General features: G+C 42.5%; 2 protein-coding genes across 2 annotated transcripts; both read right to left on the bottom strand.

Annotated features, from left to right (window-relative positions):
- Positions 1–1,834: 1,834 nt before the first annotated feature.
- On the bottom strand, positions 1,835–14,182 carry tspan7 (tetraspanin 7). Its single transcript, XM_089002997.1, has 8 exons — positions 14,028–14,182; positions 7,951–8,139; positions 7,328–7,402; positions 7,157–7,252; positions 6,076–6,231; positions 5,893–5,976; positions 4,354–4,439; positions 1,835–4,250 (listed from the first exon to the last, which is right to left on the bottom strand). The coding sequence occupies exons 1-7, from the start codon at positions 14,091–14,093 to the stop codon at positions 4,371–4,373; spliced, it is 735 nt and encodes a 244-aa protein (XP_088859123.1). The 5' UTR covers positions 14,094–14,182; the 3' UTR covers positions 1,835–4,250; positions 4,354–4,370.
- Positions 14,183–15,114: 932 nt separating this feature from the next.
- LOC148894965 (mid1-interacting protein 1A-like) lies at positions 15,115–15,873 on the bottom strand. Its single transcript, XM_089002999.1, has one exon. The coding sequence runs from the start codon at positions 15,842–15,844 to the stop codon at positions 15,386–15,388; it is 459 nt and encodes a 152-aa protein (XP_088859125.1). The 5' UTR covers positions 15,845–15,873; the 3' UTR covers positions 15,115–15,385.
- Between the last annotated feature and the right edge of the window lie 780 nt (positions 15,874–16,653).

Raw genomic sequence — 16,653 nt, 5'->3', positions numbered from 1 at the left:
TCCTAACCTATCTAGCTGGCTATCTATTAGCTATCTATCAATCTAGCTAGCTGTCTATTAGCTATTTATTAGCTAGCTAGCTAACTTTCTATCTATTTGAGTTACTTCCGGGTTGAGTGAACGCCGCTGTGTGTGGCTTGCCTAAAAATATCATCCTGCGTGTTTTGGCTATTTTAGATGCTATAAAACGTTTTTCTGATGTCAGTTAGGAAACCAAAAAAATGGTGTCGCTTGTCCTTTAAATTTCCGCGGCACGCGCGGCCTAAATAGTAGCCCTGGCTAATGACACATCAGCCTTAATATATATATATATTGATCTATTTCTTGTGCATAAACGCAGACGACAGCATGTATTGAAAATTAAACGAACATTTGTTTGACGTTGTTGTTTGGCTGCTGCTGATGACGAGCGGCCGCTGCGTTGGCGTGTTTGCGCGCGAGAGACATTAAAAGACAGACTAATAGCGCTTCCCCGATGGATGTTTCCCTCCCTCTGGCCTCTATCAGCCACGAAGGGGGGGGGTGGTGGTTGGATATGCGGGCCGGGGGGGTTCTGGGGGGCGGAAGCCAGCGGCACTCACGCTCCATTAGCGGACCCACTGCCGCGCCGCTCCGCCGGTAATTTGTGTAACGAGGTTGCAGCGAACCCGAGCAGGCCGGGCTTCGCCGAGTAATAGCCTCTCCTTCCCATCATCTCGCCGCTTTGCCGACCGACCGACCGACCGACCGACCTTTTTACGGATGCAGGCAGCGTCTCCGTCCTTCGCTTCTCTTCCTCTCCCCCCCGACACCATCGCTCACGCGGTCGTTACGTTTTCACCTGAACCCGCAGCGCCTTCAAGCGGACGGGTGCGGTACTACACCCGGCCGCCGACTTTGACGGCCAAGGACACGTGTCGAACGAGAGGCCCTGAGGGCTTACATCCGGTTGGCAAACAAAATAATATTTTTCTTTTTTTCCAGTGGCGGACCGTCAGGCCCTGCGAAGCCTTCTCTGCTAGCCTAAAAATATGCGAATCACAGACTGATATGAATTATATTTTGTCCTTTAATGGTGAGTGTAGTTTTTTAAATGTTGCTGTGCCGATGTCTGTTTTGTGTTCGGGAGACTTTTACTGAGCGAGTTGCTTGTTCTGTAGCCACAAAGGGACAGAAGTCTTCTTGTGGCGGTCCCGAGCCCGGAAAAATACAGAGGGTTGTGTCAGGAAGGGCATCCGATGTAAAAGCGCGGCCAAAACAAGATGGAGGACACTGATTTGCTGCGGTGACCCCTCGAAGGGAAAAGCCCAAAGGAAAAGAAGAATTCCATAATTATCTTTCAGCTTTCTTTCATTACTTTTCCCCTGTCGCGCTTCTTCCAGATGTGTGTTTTCGCATTTAACTCATTCACTGCCAGACGTGTAAAAATGTGGCCACTCCAGCTGTCCAAAATACAATGCAATACATATACATATTGGTTTAGATAGTGATTTAATAACAGCTAAAGCTGGAACAAAGCGCTAACATGGGGGAAATTTTGCCCCCTTGTGGAAAGGAAAAACAGAGGTCTAGAGGTCTGGCTAACGCTTTATCGGCACCCAAGCAAGAAAAAAACAAAACTCAATTAATTCAGGAATGGCCGCTCTACGTGATATTTTCAATTCCCAAATAAATTTGTGAGTGAGTTCATGAAATTACACGGAATTAATCTTTTCAGTACTCGTCCTTCAAAATAAATGACAAATTGAACAAACAAATGTACAATTTTGTCAGTTTATTGATATTAAGACCACGGATGGTGACATTGTTGTTGATATTAGACAGTGTGGTGATGTGGAGAGAGGGTGTGTGTGTGTGTGTGTGTGTGTGTGTGTTGTGTGTGTGTGTGTGTGTGTGTGTGTGTGTGTGTGTGCGTGTGTGTGTGTGTGTGCGTGTGTTCGTGTGGTGACCCCATGTGAAAGATGGATGGTATTATAGTTGTTTTTTTAAATTAGAATATACAAGATAAAACCGCATACATGTACTCAAAGTAACGTACAAAAGCGGAGTACAACTCAAGAGCCACTGAAAGAACAAGAAAAACAAATACTTAGCTGTGATGACAAAAAAAAAATCACTAAATCAAAAGAGGAAGAAAAATAATCTAATAGAATATAATGCCAAATTCGACAAAAAGTGTCAATCAGAACAACAGCCACTACTAATTACGAGTCATTACAAACAAATACTTTACAACTAAACAGCAGATTAAACACAGCCAGGAAACATATTCAAATGAAACATCACATGATCATTATTCGTATTATAAATTACATTTACAGCACATATCAACAAATATGATGATGATGCGACGATGATGGAAGCAACGCTTTGTTGATTCTTTACAATCAGAATATTAATTTAACAAAAGTTGCAATTTTATATGAATATGTTCCAGCTTCAGCTGTTGTTCATTTTTGACCAAATAAAGTTGGAATTATCAGAAAAAGGAATGATTTTTGTCCGAACAATCAAGATGCAATATTTTGAGAATATTTATTCACAAAAAAAAATGTCAGAATATTATGTAATGGGGATGAAAAATAAAAAGTCCTAATTTGAGAGTAAAATGATAACTTGGTGAATTCCCAAAAATATTAAATGATGATTAAAATGTCCTGATTTAAAAAAAAATCCAATAATTCATAATTAAGTCAAATATTTAAATACATTACTTACTGAAAGAGTTTAATACATATTCATAATTAATTAATTTAGAATGTTTTAGTCACAAATCATGTTTTTTTTAATGAATATAAACGAGAAAGAAAATGTCATTTTGGCTGATAAACCCCTATTAACCCTTTCACACCGAGCGTGTTCATATGAACATAAATAAACTCATTTTCAAAGGCATTAATGTTGTTTCTTGTCACATTAATTATTGTTAATTATTTATAATAACATTATTATTAATGATATACCCCGTTTGAAGCTATTTGATACTCTGTCTTGATTTTATTTAGATTTTTTTAATTGAATTTATCAAAGTTCATATGAACGCGCTCAGCGTAAATAGGTTAATTTAGCTTTTCTGATAACATTTTGAAATTAGGGGTGAAAAAAAACCAGGAAAAACACCTCAAGGTAATTTAAAACAAAAAGCTTGAACAGAATATAACCGTAACAACAATAAAAAGCAATAGTGTACTTCCAAAGTATTACAGTGTTGGAGTGTTCCTCGTTTACCTAACATCACTTTGATTCTCAAAAAAAAAATATATTTCAATTTAATTTTTTTATAAGCAGCCTCAAAAGTATTCCCCGCCGCCCACCATCACCACTGTTTGATTTTCTTCGATCTACGGCCCTAATTTTCGTCCATTTCCTCCGCTTCTTCACAAATTGAGGAGGTGAAAGAACGAGACTGCAGTACAATAGCACCCCCTACGGCCGAATTGCAAACTACATCGATTTTTTGTTTATTCCGTCTATTGAAAAAAAAAAAAAAAAAGTTAGGTACCCGTATTAATCGTGACGTTTAAAACACACGTTATCGTACATCCATCTGTGAAAAGAGTGTCATATGTGTGCAAAAAGTGAGCCTTGGATGCAGTTAGCGCCAGTGTAACAATGTGTTGTGTGACACAAACAGAGCGCTGAGTGGAAATGAGGCTTAATGTGATCCCTATGTGGTGTGTACAGTAATCCCTCGTTTATTCGCGGGTAATGGGAACCGGGACCACCCACGATAGATGAGTTATATAATAATAACAATCCACGTGATACGTGAGAAAATTCATTGTCAGCGCCTTAGCCACTCTCAAAGACTTGCACACTGCAAGTATCCAAACAAGGGCGCAGAAAATCCTATTGGACCCTCCGCACCCTGCCCACCACCTTTTCCAGCGACTTCCCTCGGGCAGGCGCTACCAATCGGCTGGGCAGGGCTGAGAAAATGCACAGCTAATCCACATGGCTGTAAATTATGGGATATCGTGCTCTCATTGGGTGACGTTAGCGTTGCGAACCAATCCAAGCTACAGCCATGTACAAAAACTCTGTCATTCTACATTTTTTTTTACATTCAGAACGTTTTTTTTCCCTGAAAAAAAAACATCTGTGACGCACTAAAACGGCGATAATTGAACGGCGAACTAGCGAGGGATCACTGTACATGATGTCCACGGTAGCAGCTAGCAAAACGGAGAGAGGTAAAAATGAACTTTTCTAACATGATATAAGCAAAGAAAATCATCTTGGTATCTTTTTTAAATCTTCTCTTCATGTCACTGAAAAGACAACCGAATTATAACAGGCAAAAGGCAACATTTTGATTTTATGAATTATTATTATTATTTTTTTTACAATAATCCCCCCCCCACTCATTCCCACCTGCCATGCGACGTCTGTTACACCATCTCATACTGGTTGGCTGTGATGATCCTGGAAAGGCAGCAGGCCAGCAACATGCCAATCAGCTGAAAGACACACACACACACACACACACACACACACACACATTCCTGTTTCAATGCTTTTTGTGAGGTCCGGATAACTTCAGATAAGGAGCGAGTGTAACGGAGTTGTGCGCTTAGATTATTAAATTATGAAGGAAGTGACGCAACGGCGCACAGTGTGGCACTATGTCCCGCCCATAGTTTCCAGAACAATCTCCAGGAGATTCAGGGTGAGTCGCAATTTTCTGTTGGTCTTGATTAACGCGCATTTTCATGACAATATCTTATTTTGTTTCCCCTTTTTTACTGTCTAGTGTTATCTAATTAGTTCCCTTATTCATTCGAGTCCAGATTACTTTTTGTGTCATTATTTACTTCACGTTTTGTCGAGTGGAACTGTGCTTCATAGTGCTTTTCTATTGCTCAGTTAATCACAAGACGAAACCCATGCGACTTCACCCATCCCTTCTGCCATACTGTGTTGCAGGTAATAATTGTTTCATTTCGTTTTTATTGAACAATATTTAGTTTCTTGTGTCGTGTTTCATTTGCCCGTGAGTGTCCGTGGCTGGTTGAACTGTACGCCAGCCATTACAAGCGCACCGCGTGTTCTGCCGAGTCTCCGCCCATGATGCGTTCAGGGACATCTTGTAAATAACAGTGAACTTGTGTTGTATTCTCTTTTTCTGTAAATAACCACTATACGATCACACGTTGTTAATTCTGTTTTGTTATCGACAATGTTTTGCATTTCAGAACAATCTCCAGGAGATTCAGGTTAATCACAAGACGAAACCCATGCGACTTCACCCATCCCTTCTGCCATACTGTGTTGCAGAAATAAAAGAAATAAAAAGACACATCCACGCGTCTCGTCTTCATTAATACAGCAGCATCGTGGAGATGAAGACAGTCACTGTTGTGACACCCGTCACACGAGGACCACCGTTGCTGAGAAGTTTAGAGAAGAATTAGTGTTCCATTTGACCACTAAATGTCACCCCATTTCCCACTTCAACTTCTTTCAAAACAAAATTTAAAAAATGGACTTGAAACTGAAATAACAGCAGGAGTGAGGTCTCTGAATGGGCACATTCAAAGTCCTCACCCCTGTAAGGAATTTGGTTAAAATATCATTTTACTTTTAGTGGTATGAACATTTTCCTCTCATTAACCACACACACACACACACACACAAACACACACAGTGAGTAACAAGTGTGTGTATTGGATTGGATTGGATTTGCCTAAAACTTGTGAGGACCGGCCAAAAGGTCCTCACTTGTCAAAAATGTCCTCACTACGTACGGCATAAAAGATTAGTGGTCCTCACAAGACAAGTCATACAAACACACACACAAAACAATCTGCCGGTTCCGTACCAAATACATTCCAATATAATATACAAATTCCCCCAAACCCCAAAAAATGGAGTATTTATGAAAGGCCTATTTATGAATGTTGTCCCCACTACCTGCGAGAAGGCAATGCCAAAGGTCACGCCTGCAATGATGGCCATGTTGGTTTCCATGAAGGAAGTGACCAGCTCGTAGCAGCCCTGCACACCAGCGCAAACAGACACACAACGGTGAAAGCTACTACAGGCAACGTCTATGTAGTTTGTGTGTAGTTGTGAAACGTAATGGCTAACGCTAACCTGGTGGTGAACTTTGTTGGGGGCCACAGTTGCATTGCGAAGGTCGCCGGGGTCGCAGTCCGAAGAGTTGACGCAGCAGCTGGCGGGAATGCCGTTGGACGGATAGTAGACGCTGCCCAACCAGCTGGTGTAGTTGTAGACGCCGCAGCAGCGCAGCTATTGATGATAGTAATCATAATAATAAGAATAAGAAGAAGAAGAAGAAGAATGCGCCAGCGTTCACACAACCGGGAATAACTCAAATAGATCAAGTTAGCTAGCTAATAGATAACTAATAGCTAGCTAGCTAGTTAGACAGCTAATAGATAGCTAGCTAGGTAGCCAGCAACGGTGACCCCGTTGAACCGGGAATAACTCAAATAGATCAAGTTAGTTAGCTAATAGATAACTAATAGATAGCAAATAGATAGCTAGCTAGGTAGCCAGCTCAACCGGGAATAACTCAAATAGATCAAGTTAGCTCGCTAGCTAACAGATGACTAGTAGTCAGTCGCACTTTTTTTCCATGTTAGCGCTTTGTTCCAGCTTCAGCTGTTGTTAAAGCACTACACAGACACTCCCCTACTTACAAACATTCGAGTTACGAACAGTGGTACATAAGACATTTTTGTAGAAACATGTTATATTCTCTCCAGCTGACGAGCTAGCTATCTAGATAGATATCAATTAGCTATGTAACTATCTGGCTGACTATCTAGCTAGCTATCTATTAGCGAACTAGCTAGCTTTCTATCTATTTGAGTTATTTCCGGGTTGAGTGAACGCTGCCGCTGCTCACCCACAGAAAAACTCATCCTGTAACTGTAAAGTGACCTTGACAGTTTTGAAAGGCACTTAGAAATGAAATATATTCTTATTATTCTTATTATTATATATTTATCGAGCATATATTTCACTAAATGTTTATTTTTTAACCAATACAGGTTACGCAAACATACTTATATAAGCTTTAATCATATATTCCATACAAAATATAGCACTGAAGCAACTTACGAACAAATTCACCATACAAACGAGCGTTCGGAATGTATCCCGTTCGTAAGTTGGGGAGCGTCTGTACAGCGTTTTTAGGTAGGCTTACCCTGTTCTGCAGGTTGTCAACAGCGCGGCTGGCTTCGTCCTCAGAGTTGTAGTTGAGCACGGCGTCGGTGTACGTCCTGTGGAACGTTCCCTTGATCTGCAAAAAAATGACATCAGTTAGCTTAGATTAGCATTTTGTCCATTCTGGCGCTGAACCAACGCACACGCTGACCTCGTGGCGAAAGACAAATCCGCTAATCCCGGCCACCAATTCGGCGAGGAAGACCAGGGACAGAAACATGGCGTACTACACGGAGGGAGAAAGAACACGGTTGAGGAAACATTAGCGGTGCAATGCTACGTCGGTGAAAATCGGAAATTCTGTCATTCCCTCTCCATTTTATCTTCTTGATTTGGCTTATTGGTGACAGTAATTCAGATTTAAAAAAAAATTGGTACAAGTCTATTAGCTAGCTGGCTTTCTATCCGAGTTACTTCCGGGTTGAGTGAAGGCCTAGCTAGCTATCTGTTAGCTATCTATTAGCTAGCAAGCTTTCTAGCTGATTTACTTAGCTATCGAATTAGCTAGCTCGCTTTCTATCTGAGTTTCTTCCTGGTTGAGTGAAGGCCTAGCGAGCTATATATTAGCAATTAGCTAGCTATCTTTCTATCTGAGTTACTTCCGGGTTCAGTGAAGGTCTAGCTTGCTATCTGTTAGCTATCTATTAGCTAGCTAGCTTTCTATCTGAGTTACTTAGCTATCGAATTAGATAGCTAGCTTTCTATCTGAGTTACTTCTGGGTTGGGTGAAGGCCTAGCTAGCTATCTGTTAGCTTCATATCGGTAGCGTCTTACCAGTTTCAACATCCATGGGCTTCCTCTGCACGTGGCGAAGCATCCAAATAGGCCAAAAACCACAATGACGGTCCCGGTACCGATGAGCACGTAGGGAGCGTTGGTGGAGTTGTCAGCGATGAGCGAGATGTACGGGCCTAGCATCAACTTGCCCCATACTCCAACCGCTAGCAGGATAGCGCCAGTAATCTGTAGAAAGGAGACAATAGAAGGCATTGTTTCTCAACCATTAATGTGACAACAAACAAAAATGTTCACCCAAACAAGACATTGTGTCAGTTTATGCTAGCATCTTATTTTGGTTTTAGCTGGCATACTCGTGTATGTTAACTAGCATACTCATGTGTGTTACCTAGCATACTCGTGTGTGTGTGTTAGCTAGCATACTCGTATGTGTGCTAGCTAGCATACTCGTGTGTGGCTAGCTAGCATACTCGTGTCTGCTAGCTAGCATACTCGTGTATGTTAGCTAGCATACTCGTGTATGTTAGCTAGCATACTCGTGTTCGTTAGCTATCATACTTGGGTTTGTTAGCTAGCATACTTGTGTTTGTTAGCTAGCATAACCGTGTGTGTGTTAGCTAGCATACTCAGGTATGTCAGCTACCATACTTGTGTGCGAGATAGCATACTCGTGTTTGTTAGCTAGCATACTCAGGTATGTTAGCTACCATACTTGTGTGTGTGTGCTAGCTACCATACTCGTGTGTGCTAGCTAGCATACACATGTATGTTAGCTAGCATACTTGTGTATGTTAGCTAGCATACTGGTGTATGTTAGCTAGCATACTCGTGTGTGTTAGCTAGCATACGCGTGTGTGTGTTAGCTAGCATACTCGTGTATGTTAGCTAGCATACGCGTGTGTGTTAGCTAGCATACTCGTGTATGTTAACTAGCATACGCGTGTATTCAACAATCTGTTTTTGTTGCGCCCGTAATGGCGCCATATTAGTGTGCCGAGGCACCTCGGTGGGCAATCAAGTGCGTAAAATGATGGCGCGAGCAGGAAGGGAAGTGTTTGTTTTTTTTTTTATTATTATCCCAACTCGCTCTCGACAGGCAGCGTGGAGGCGGATCAAGGTGGAACAAGAAAGAGGGGCAATTAAGAGACCGAGGTTGGGAGGAGTGGGAGTTCGGGGGGGGAGGGGGGTTCTGCTGCGTTCAGGATGGCAATCACGTGTCTGGAGAACAACGGAGAACGCAGAACGACGCCGCATCAAAGGCGTCGCTTTGATCCGTCGCGAGACGCTTTTTTTCCGCCTGTTGCGCCGCTCTTTGCATTTCAAATGAAGGCGGCGGATAAAAAGAACCACGTTGTGCCAGGCAGCCCCAATGAAACGGCGGCGTGCTGGGAACGTCTTTCTCGGCGGTGGATATGGAAAGGGGGGCTTTGAGAAGAGGGGGGGGGGGGTTTGACGGTTGTCGACGACGACGACGATGATGATCCGCCCCTGGGCGACGGCGAACTGTCATGGTAAAGCTTCCAAGAGCAGGCGGCTTGCCTTCCCGCTGTCAACGCAACTTGACAGCAAGACGGCTGCACAAAATGGCTCCCTCAAACCTCACAGAACGAAAGAAAAAAAGAAATAAAAAAAAAAGAAACAAGCTGAGCTCTGATGCAAAATGACGCGACGAGGCTGGAACGGTGGCAGGTCCTTTCCTGGGAATGCTTCCCTCTTGGCTGGAGGTCAACCTGCTCTAGAAAGCCACCCAAAAGAAATCAAATAAGTCGAGGAAGATCCCAAATCATCCTGTTTGATTTGGGAGTTGTTCTAATCGACAAACCCGTTTCCGCCCATAGGAAATATGATCAAATTCATTGGTTGCAGCCATTTATAAGGACAACCGACACCTCCGGACAAGTTGCGTCCATCATTTGTAAAATCACTTCAAATGACTTCTACTGAGCGCATCTTACAAAGATTCCTAAAATTCACCTTTTAAAGGACAATCGACACCATTTTTTTGTTTCCCAACTGACATCCTTGAGCGTTTTGAAAGGCGCTTAGAAATTAAATGTATTATTATTATCAGAAAAACGTTTGATAGCATCGAAAATAGCCAAAACACACAGGCTGATATTTTTAGTCAAGTGCAAAACATGAATAAAAATGACTCACAAAACTACTTCAAAATGACCTCGGAGATGGCGAGTTTCAGAAGGTCCCGCCCCCTTGTTCGTGACGATACGCAGGGACGTCTTGACTTGCTCTAGAATCAAAAGACCGGCTTCAAATTCAGAGATGCTTTCTTGTTACTCCTCCAGTTATGAATATGATTCAAATAGTTCTGAAGAGGAAAGCATAAATGTTTGTAACCAATTAAAGGAGTCCTTCCGTATCAATTCGAGCTGTCAGCAATGTAGCGTCCAGAAAATCCACAAGATGGCGCACAAGCTCTGTTGGAAATGGGCTGATTTGTCTGCTTTCTTGTTACTCATTCGCTCAAACCTCACATTTTTCTTTTGATTCTGGAGCAAGGCAGTTTGTGAAGAAGTATCCTGGCATGCCGTCACCAACAAGGGGGCGGGACTTTATGAATCTCCCCAGTTTCGAGCTCATTTTTGTGGCGTTTTTGGGACACTCTAGTGGCCGTATAGTAAATCACAGCACACTCGCAGCTGTGGAGTGATTCAGACATAGCGCGACTGAAGGCCTAGAAGTGACACGCATGGCCCACCACTGATTTAGAATCACGCAAATGCCCTGTGCAGAATTAATGAGAGGAGCGGCGACTGACGATGTGTCACTGGCTTGTATTCTTGCAAGATTTGCTTTTTTGCTCGCCTTCAATTCCATCCAGACGAATTTGTGTGGGGTCAGAGGTCGCTGACATGGTTTTTACCCCGTTGGCAGAGCAAGAAGACAAACCATCCGACGCCGGAGGTTGTTTTGAAGGCGAGACTTCCAGCCTGTATGCTGGGAATATGGCTGAATGACCCTTACCCTCTTCCCTTCCCCCCTAAAAGAAAGGGAAAAAAGGGATCATCGCACTTCAATCTCAGAGGGTCGGGGGGGTGAAAAAAACAAGGGTTTGTACAGCTGTTAAACAGCCACGCAGACATGTTTTCTTATCAACACACGTGCGCAAACAAGGACAATGACTTCCAGATGAGTGTTGACATGACAACACGATAAAAGCTACAACCAGACAAAGTCAAGTCACACCAGACACGGGAAATTGTTGCATGTTCCCATCCATGTTTTTTATTTATTCCTGCAGAGGCATTTTTTTGGTAATAATAATAATAATAATAATAATAATAATAATCTTCTCCTTTCAGCTTTTCCCTTAAAAATAATAAAGATAAAAAAAAATAATAATAATAATAATAAGAAGAAGAAGAATATTAATACTAATAATAAAATTACAAATAAAAATAAAAATACAACTAAAAAGTAATATTAATTTTATATTATTTTTATTTTATTTATTTATTTTTTATTTTTTTATTTTTTATTTAAATTTAAATTTATGTTTTTTTAATTTTTATTAATGGGTAATAATAATAATAATAAGAAGAAGAAGAAGAAGAAGAAAATCATAACAATAATAATACATTTCACACAGTCAAACCTCGGTTTTCCACCATAATGCGTTCCAGAAACTTGTTTGAAAATCAATTTGGTTGAAAAGTGAAACATTGTCCAATAATCAATGTAATCAATGTTTGCTTTTCTCAAAATCTCAAACAATATATCATCAGAACAAAAAGGTCCAAAGTAGCAAACAAAACCATGAGTAAGACTTGATAAGACGAAACAAACATGACAGGGTGAAACAAACAATGACCCGACACTGAATGGTCGCGCCGGGAGTCCTTTTAACCGCCACTGATTAAAACAACCAACACCTGTGGAGAGCTGCAGGCGGGGCCCTACAGTGCCACCCGCTGGTCGCAAACCGAAACGTGACATAGCACAGTTAGACCACGCATTGTGCTTGAACTCCAGACCCATATCATTTCTGATAAAAGAAGAGAGTCGAAGGAGTGGACACATTTGTGCACGTCTGGCAGTGAATTAGTTAATTTTTATGATTCCTTTTTTTATATGGATAAAGATGAATATAACTCACAATGCCTGAATGTAACTAAACGGCTATCCGGATATTTTCTTTATCGCAAATTGCAATATGACGCAATGCAAAATCTCAAGTTAACAAGAAGCAGAGCTGCATATGGATGTGTTTGTTTTCCCCACTGGTCACGTCTATAAATGGCTATTCTCTGAGGGTCTGGTGTTGCGGGGCGGGGGCTATCGTCTCTCTTGATGATTCTGCTCTCGCTGTTCTGTCGATGGCCTCGGTGATTGCAGATAAATTGTTTCCCGCTTCCTGTCGCCGTTGCACACAAGTGGCTTGTTGGGAGCGTTCATTTTCAAGGCCCAACGGGAAATCAATTCCAAGAGGATACGACGAGGGCTTCTCAACTTGTTATGTCGCCTTGTGAATTCCAAACAGACCCCTTCCAAACCCCCCCCCGTCCTATCGGCCCAACCCCCCCACGGCCACCGCGTTTTTGTTTGAAATTCAACACCGCGCGAGGCCTTCTCGGGCGGTCGGAGAGTTTAAAGGAGGTCAGCTTTCTTCCCTCCTCATAAGGAAGCGGGAGGTGCCATGGCGAGGACACGACGCACCACCTGCTCCATCTGGGGCGAGACGTCTAACAAGGCCGACGAGTCGCACCGCGACACGTTATTTGCGAGCCGATGACCTGAAAAGTCAGGCCAGCCTCGAACTCCGGTCCGGGGTTTAGAAAAACGAGCCGCTGACGGTGATCTCGCTGCGCACACGAAACCCGAAGCCGCTAAGGTCTCGCCAGCTAAATCTAAAAGCTTGGTGACGCGGACATTTAGCCGCATGGAGGCTAGCAAGTCTCCGCCATATTTTGCCGAAGACCAAGTACCGTATTTTCAGGTGGATAAGGCGCACCCCCAGTCAATGCTGTATTTTCAAATGTCTCCATATATAAGGCGCACCTGAATATAAAGTATATACATTTTAATAATCATAAGAATAATAATAATACATTTCATTTATCAGCGCCTTTCAAAACTCTCAAGGTCACTTTACACTCACAGGATACGTTTTTCTGTGGGTGAGCAGCGACTGCCACACGTGCCAGCATTCACTCAGCCCAGAAGTAACTCAAATAGATAGCAATCTAGCGAATAGATACCTAATAGCTAGCGAATCGACAGCTCGCAAATAGATAGCTAATAGCTAGTGAATAGATAGCCAGTACCTAGTGAATAGATAGCTAACAGCTAGCGAATAGATAGGTAATAGCTAGTTCACTCAACCTGGAAGTAACTCAAATAGGTAGAAAGCTAGCTAACCAGCTAGTAGATAGCGAATAGATAGATAGCTAATAGCTAACCAGCTAATAGATAGCTATGCAGATTGCCAGCTAACAGATATCCAGCTAATTGATAAATAGCTGATAGACAGCAAATAGATCGCTATACATAGAATACAATAGATAATATACAGCTAGCTAGGTAGCCAGCCAGCGAGATAGCCAGCTAGCAAGGTAGCCAGCTACTATAGTGGTGCCAATCCAGATAAAGATGACTTAATTTTTTCCATTTGCGTCATAACGGTGGCAATACGGTTGAGAATCAGCTGAATGTCGTGCGCCAACAAGTAGCCTGGTAACAAACACCATTTGGAGAATTTGCACTGAAAATATCTTTAAAAAAAAGATCTTTAAAAGAATGATAATATGCACACACCCTTTTGAGCATAGAAGGAAAGTGCGGCCCAGGCTTGGCACAGCAGGCCTGGATCGTCACAAACGTCATTTGTTTACGTGGGGCCGACGTGGGGGTGACGTTTGATGTTGATATCATGGCTAGCTTCGCAGCAAGCGTGAGGCGAACGACCATGAATCATTCGGACATGCGAGTAATCGGTGATGCTGCAGCTATTAGCCGCCCCATCTTCATTCTCATCCTCATCATCATCATCATCATCCCCCCCCCTCGTCGTCATCCGCCACCGCGCACGCAGTTAAAAAAAAAACCATCTACCAGCCGAACACGTCGACGCCCATTCGAGGTGAGGACCGACTTACCCAAAAGACGAAGGAATAGACGATGAGGAGGGTCTTGAGGCAGGTGATAACCGGTTTGGTCTCCATGATCTCGTTGCTGACGGCGGCGGAAACAAACACGACTGCGGCACGCACAGCGTCAAGGGTGCACTTCGTCGCAGTGACCGCTGGGGGGAGTCCGCGCCATCGCCACCATTCACTTGAAGCTGCACAACTGAGAGGCACATTAACTTCCGGTTATTTTTCATTGCTTTTATTTTATTTTCTTGTTTTTTTTTTGTTATTGCGTTTTTTGGGGGGCGGCTATGTTAAACCAAATAATGTATTGATCACATATTCCCGTAGTCGTGTTTTGGAACCACTAACCAGCTCTTCACATACATATAAATTTGTGGCCGCTTTCATCAGCATTAAACGCTTGATGAGGAACGTAGCCTTCTTTCACCATCTTGAGGAATGATCCCTTGTTGGTGCGTTCTCTGCTATAATTTTACCTAGTTCCTCATCAAATGCGTTCTGTTTAGCTGGGTTGATAGCTTTTTGCATCAAGTGTACAGATAGCGTGTGCGGGTTGTTTGTGGAGCCTGATTGATGGGATATTTTAACCTTGCAGTCTACACTCTGCCTTTGAACTATCAAAGTTGAAACGAGTCCAAATGTCACTTTTCTACCCATTTTGTCACTCTGTCGTCTGCCTGTCTCTAATGTTTAACCACCTCCCCTTCTGCATTCTTGACCAATCACGTGCCTTTAACCAAAGACTGTGGGCGGGGAATAGGGGACTAAAACAGTCAGCTGCCATTTTGTTGTTAGAAGAATGGGCTCGTTCGCACATCGCTCATTGAGGCAGCTCCGTGTACAAAAATAGTTCATATGCCAAGGGAAATTTTTCAAAATTTAATGTTCATAAACCGAAACCGAGTTATCACTACATTTTAAAAGCTTTGTATAAATAATTCAGATTTACGAAAAAGTGCTACATTACAACAAACATTGCAAACATAAAACCCGAATGAGAAATAAGTTGCAATTTTATTCAAATACAAATTTGTTGACAATCATATTAGTACGGAGAAGAATCATAGCAGCATGAAATAGGGGGCGCAGGTTACAATTTCATATCGTAAAAATAAGTGATAATTGTCCATCATTTTGTTTTACAAAGTGACCATTTAGTTAGAAAAATACAAATCCGATAAAAACGTGCTTCACCTGAGTGCATCGGTGAAAAAAAAACAAAAAACAAAACAATTGTGATCGAAAACGAGTGTTAAGTGTACACACGTGTTAGGCAGTATCGGGATATTTGACAGCATGTCAAATTCCGCCACCTCAATATTATAGTGCAGGACAATTATTATATTTTTTTTTTGAGGGTTTTAGATGCCGACCCTTTGTTTGTAGTAGCTAGTGAGAGAGTTAGCTCGCACGGTGAGCTTGGATAGCACCCCCTGGAGGCCGGTGAGATGGTACTGGAACAGCTCCTCGATGTTGTCATCCTTGTCATTTTCATCCATTTCAGACGATGATGATGATGATGATGATGATGACGATGATGATGATGTGGAGGACAAGGAGTTGTTTCGGCTGAGCCTCTTGCCCTCAGCAGCCTTTACGCCCCATTCGATGTTGCCGCGCAGGGACTTGAGCAGGTGGTAGTAGGTGTACAGGTTGCCCTCATCCAAATCCGACTTGAAATGGCTCATCTCCGTGTGGCGGTCCAGCGGGATATCCCTCAGCAGGCTGGGCACCATGACGGTCTGATCCATGTTGTTCACAGCGCCGATGAAGCCGTCCATGCAGCTCATGATGGAGTTTTTCTTCTTGGGATGCATCATGATGATCGGACAGTTTTCGGGCTTCAATTGGAGTGTCGGTCGGGTTCTTTCTTTGTCTTTTTTTTTTTACTTGGAAAATGACCTTGCTTTCAAATGGGAGTCCAAGTAAAATCATCAGTGCTTAGAAAAACGGTCTCGGTGGTCGCACCAAAGTTGAAGTCAATCCTAAACCGCCTAAAAATGGCCGAGAAAGAAATGAAAGGTAATCATGAGAAAAAGTAGCATTTGTAAAATTAAATTTTAAATATTACAAGAATGTGAGTGTTCTTGGAGACATTTTTAATGGTACAAATGGCACACAAGGACCACTCTATAGTCTATCTGACCTTCAAATTACTATTCCCTCTCGTTCCCTCAGATCCACTTCCTCCCTTCACCTCTGTATGCCCCTCCCCCTGCCCGTCTCACACGATGGGGGACAGGGCTTTCAGCTGCTCTGCCCCCAAACTCACTTCCTCCCAACATTCGTAACATCGATTCTATTCCCAAAAAAATGGTGTCGGTTGTCCTTTACACCATTTTTTTGTTTCCTAACTGACTTCAGAAAAAGGTTTTATAGCATCGAAAATACCCAAAACGCGCAGACTGATATTTTTAGTCAAATGCAAAACACCAAGAAAAATGACTTAAAGTGTCCCAAAACTACTTCAAAATGACCTCGGAGATGGCGAGTTTCAGAAGGTCCCGCCCCCTTGTTCGTGACATCACACCAGGACGTCTTGCCTTGCTCGAGAATCAAAACAATGGCTTCAGATTCGGAGAAGATACTTTCTTGTTCCTCATCCAGTTATGAATATGATTCAAATAGT

This window comes from Hippocampus bargibanti, linkage group LG08 (assembly GCF_051943395.1).
Source record: "Hippocampus bargibanti isolate YZ-2025 linkage group LG08, ASM5194339v1, whole genome shotgun sequence".
Classification (NCBI taxonomy): Eukaryota; Metazoa; Chordata; class Actinopteri; order Syngnathiformes; family Syngnathidae; genus Hippocampus; species Hippocampus bargibanti.
The sequence above is the reverse complement of the archived record's forward strand: the minus strand, read 5'-3'. Positions and strand labels throughout refer to the sequence as shown.

What these genes read in the sequence shown, in the direction of transcription:
- tspan7 (XM_089002997.1), bottom strand. Translation starts at nt 14,093, where the DNA reads ATGGAGACCAAACCGGTTATCACCTGCCTCAAGACCCTCCTCATCGTC. An exon ending in TCTATTCCTTCGTCTTTTGG is followed by an intron (nt 8,140 to 14,027) that starts GTAAGTCGGTCC and finishes TCCTTTCTACAG; the next exon opens with ATTACTGGCGCTATCCTGCT. An exon ending in CCAACAAAGTTCACCACCAG is followed by an intron (nt 5,977 to 6,075) that starts GTTAGCGTTAGC and finishes GCTGGTGTGCAG; the next exon opens with GGCTGCTACGAGCTGGTCAC.
- LOC148894965 (XM_089002999.1), bottom strand. Translation starts at nt 15,844, where the DNA reads ATGATGCATCCCAAGAAGAAAAACTCCATCATGAGCTGCATGGACGGC.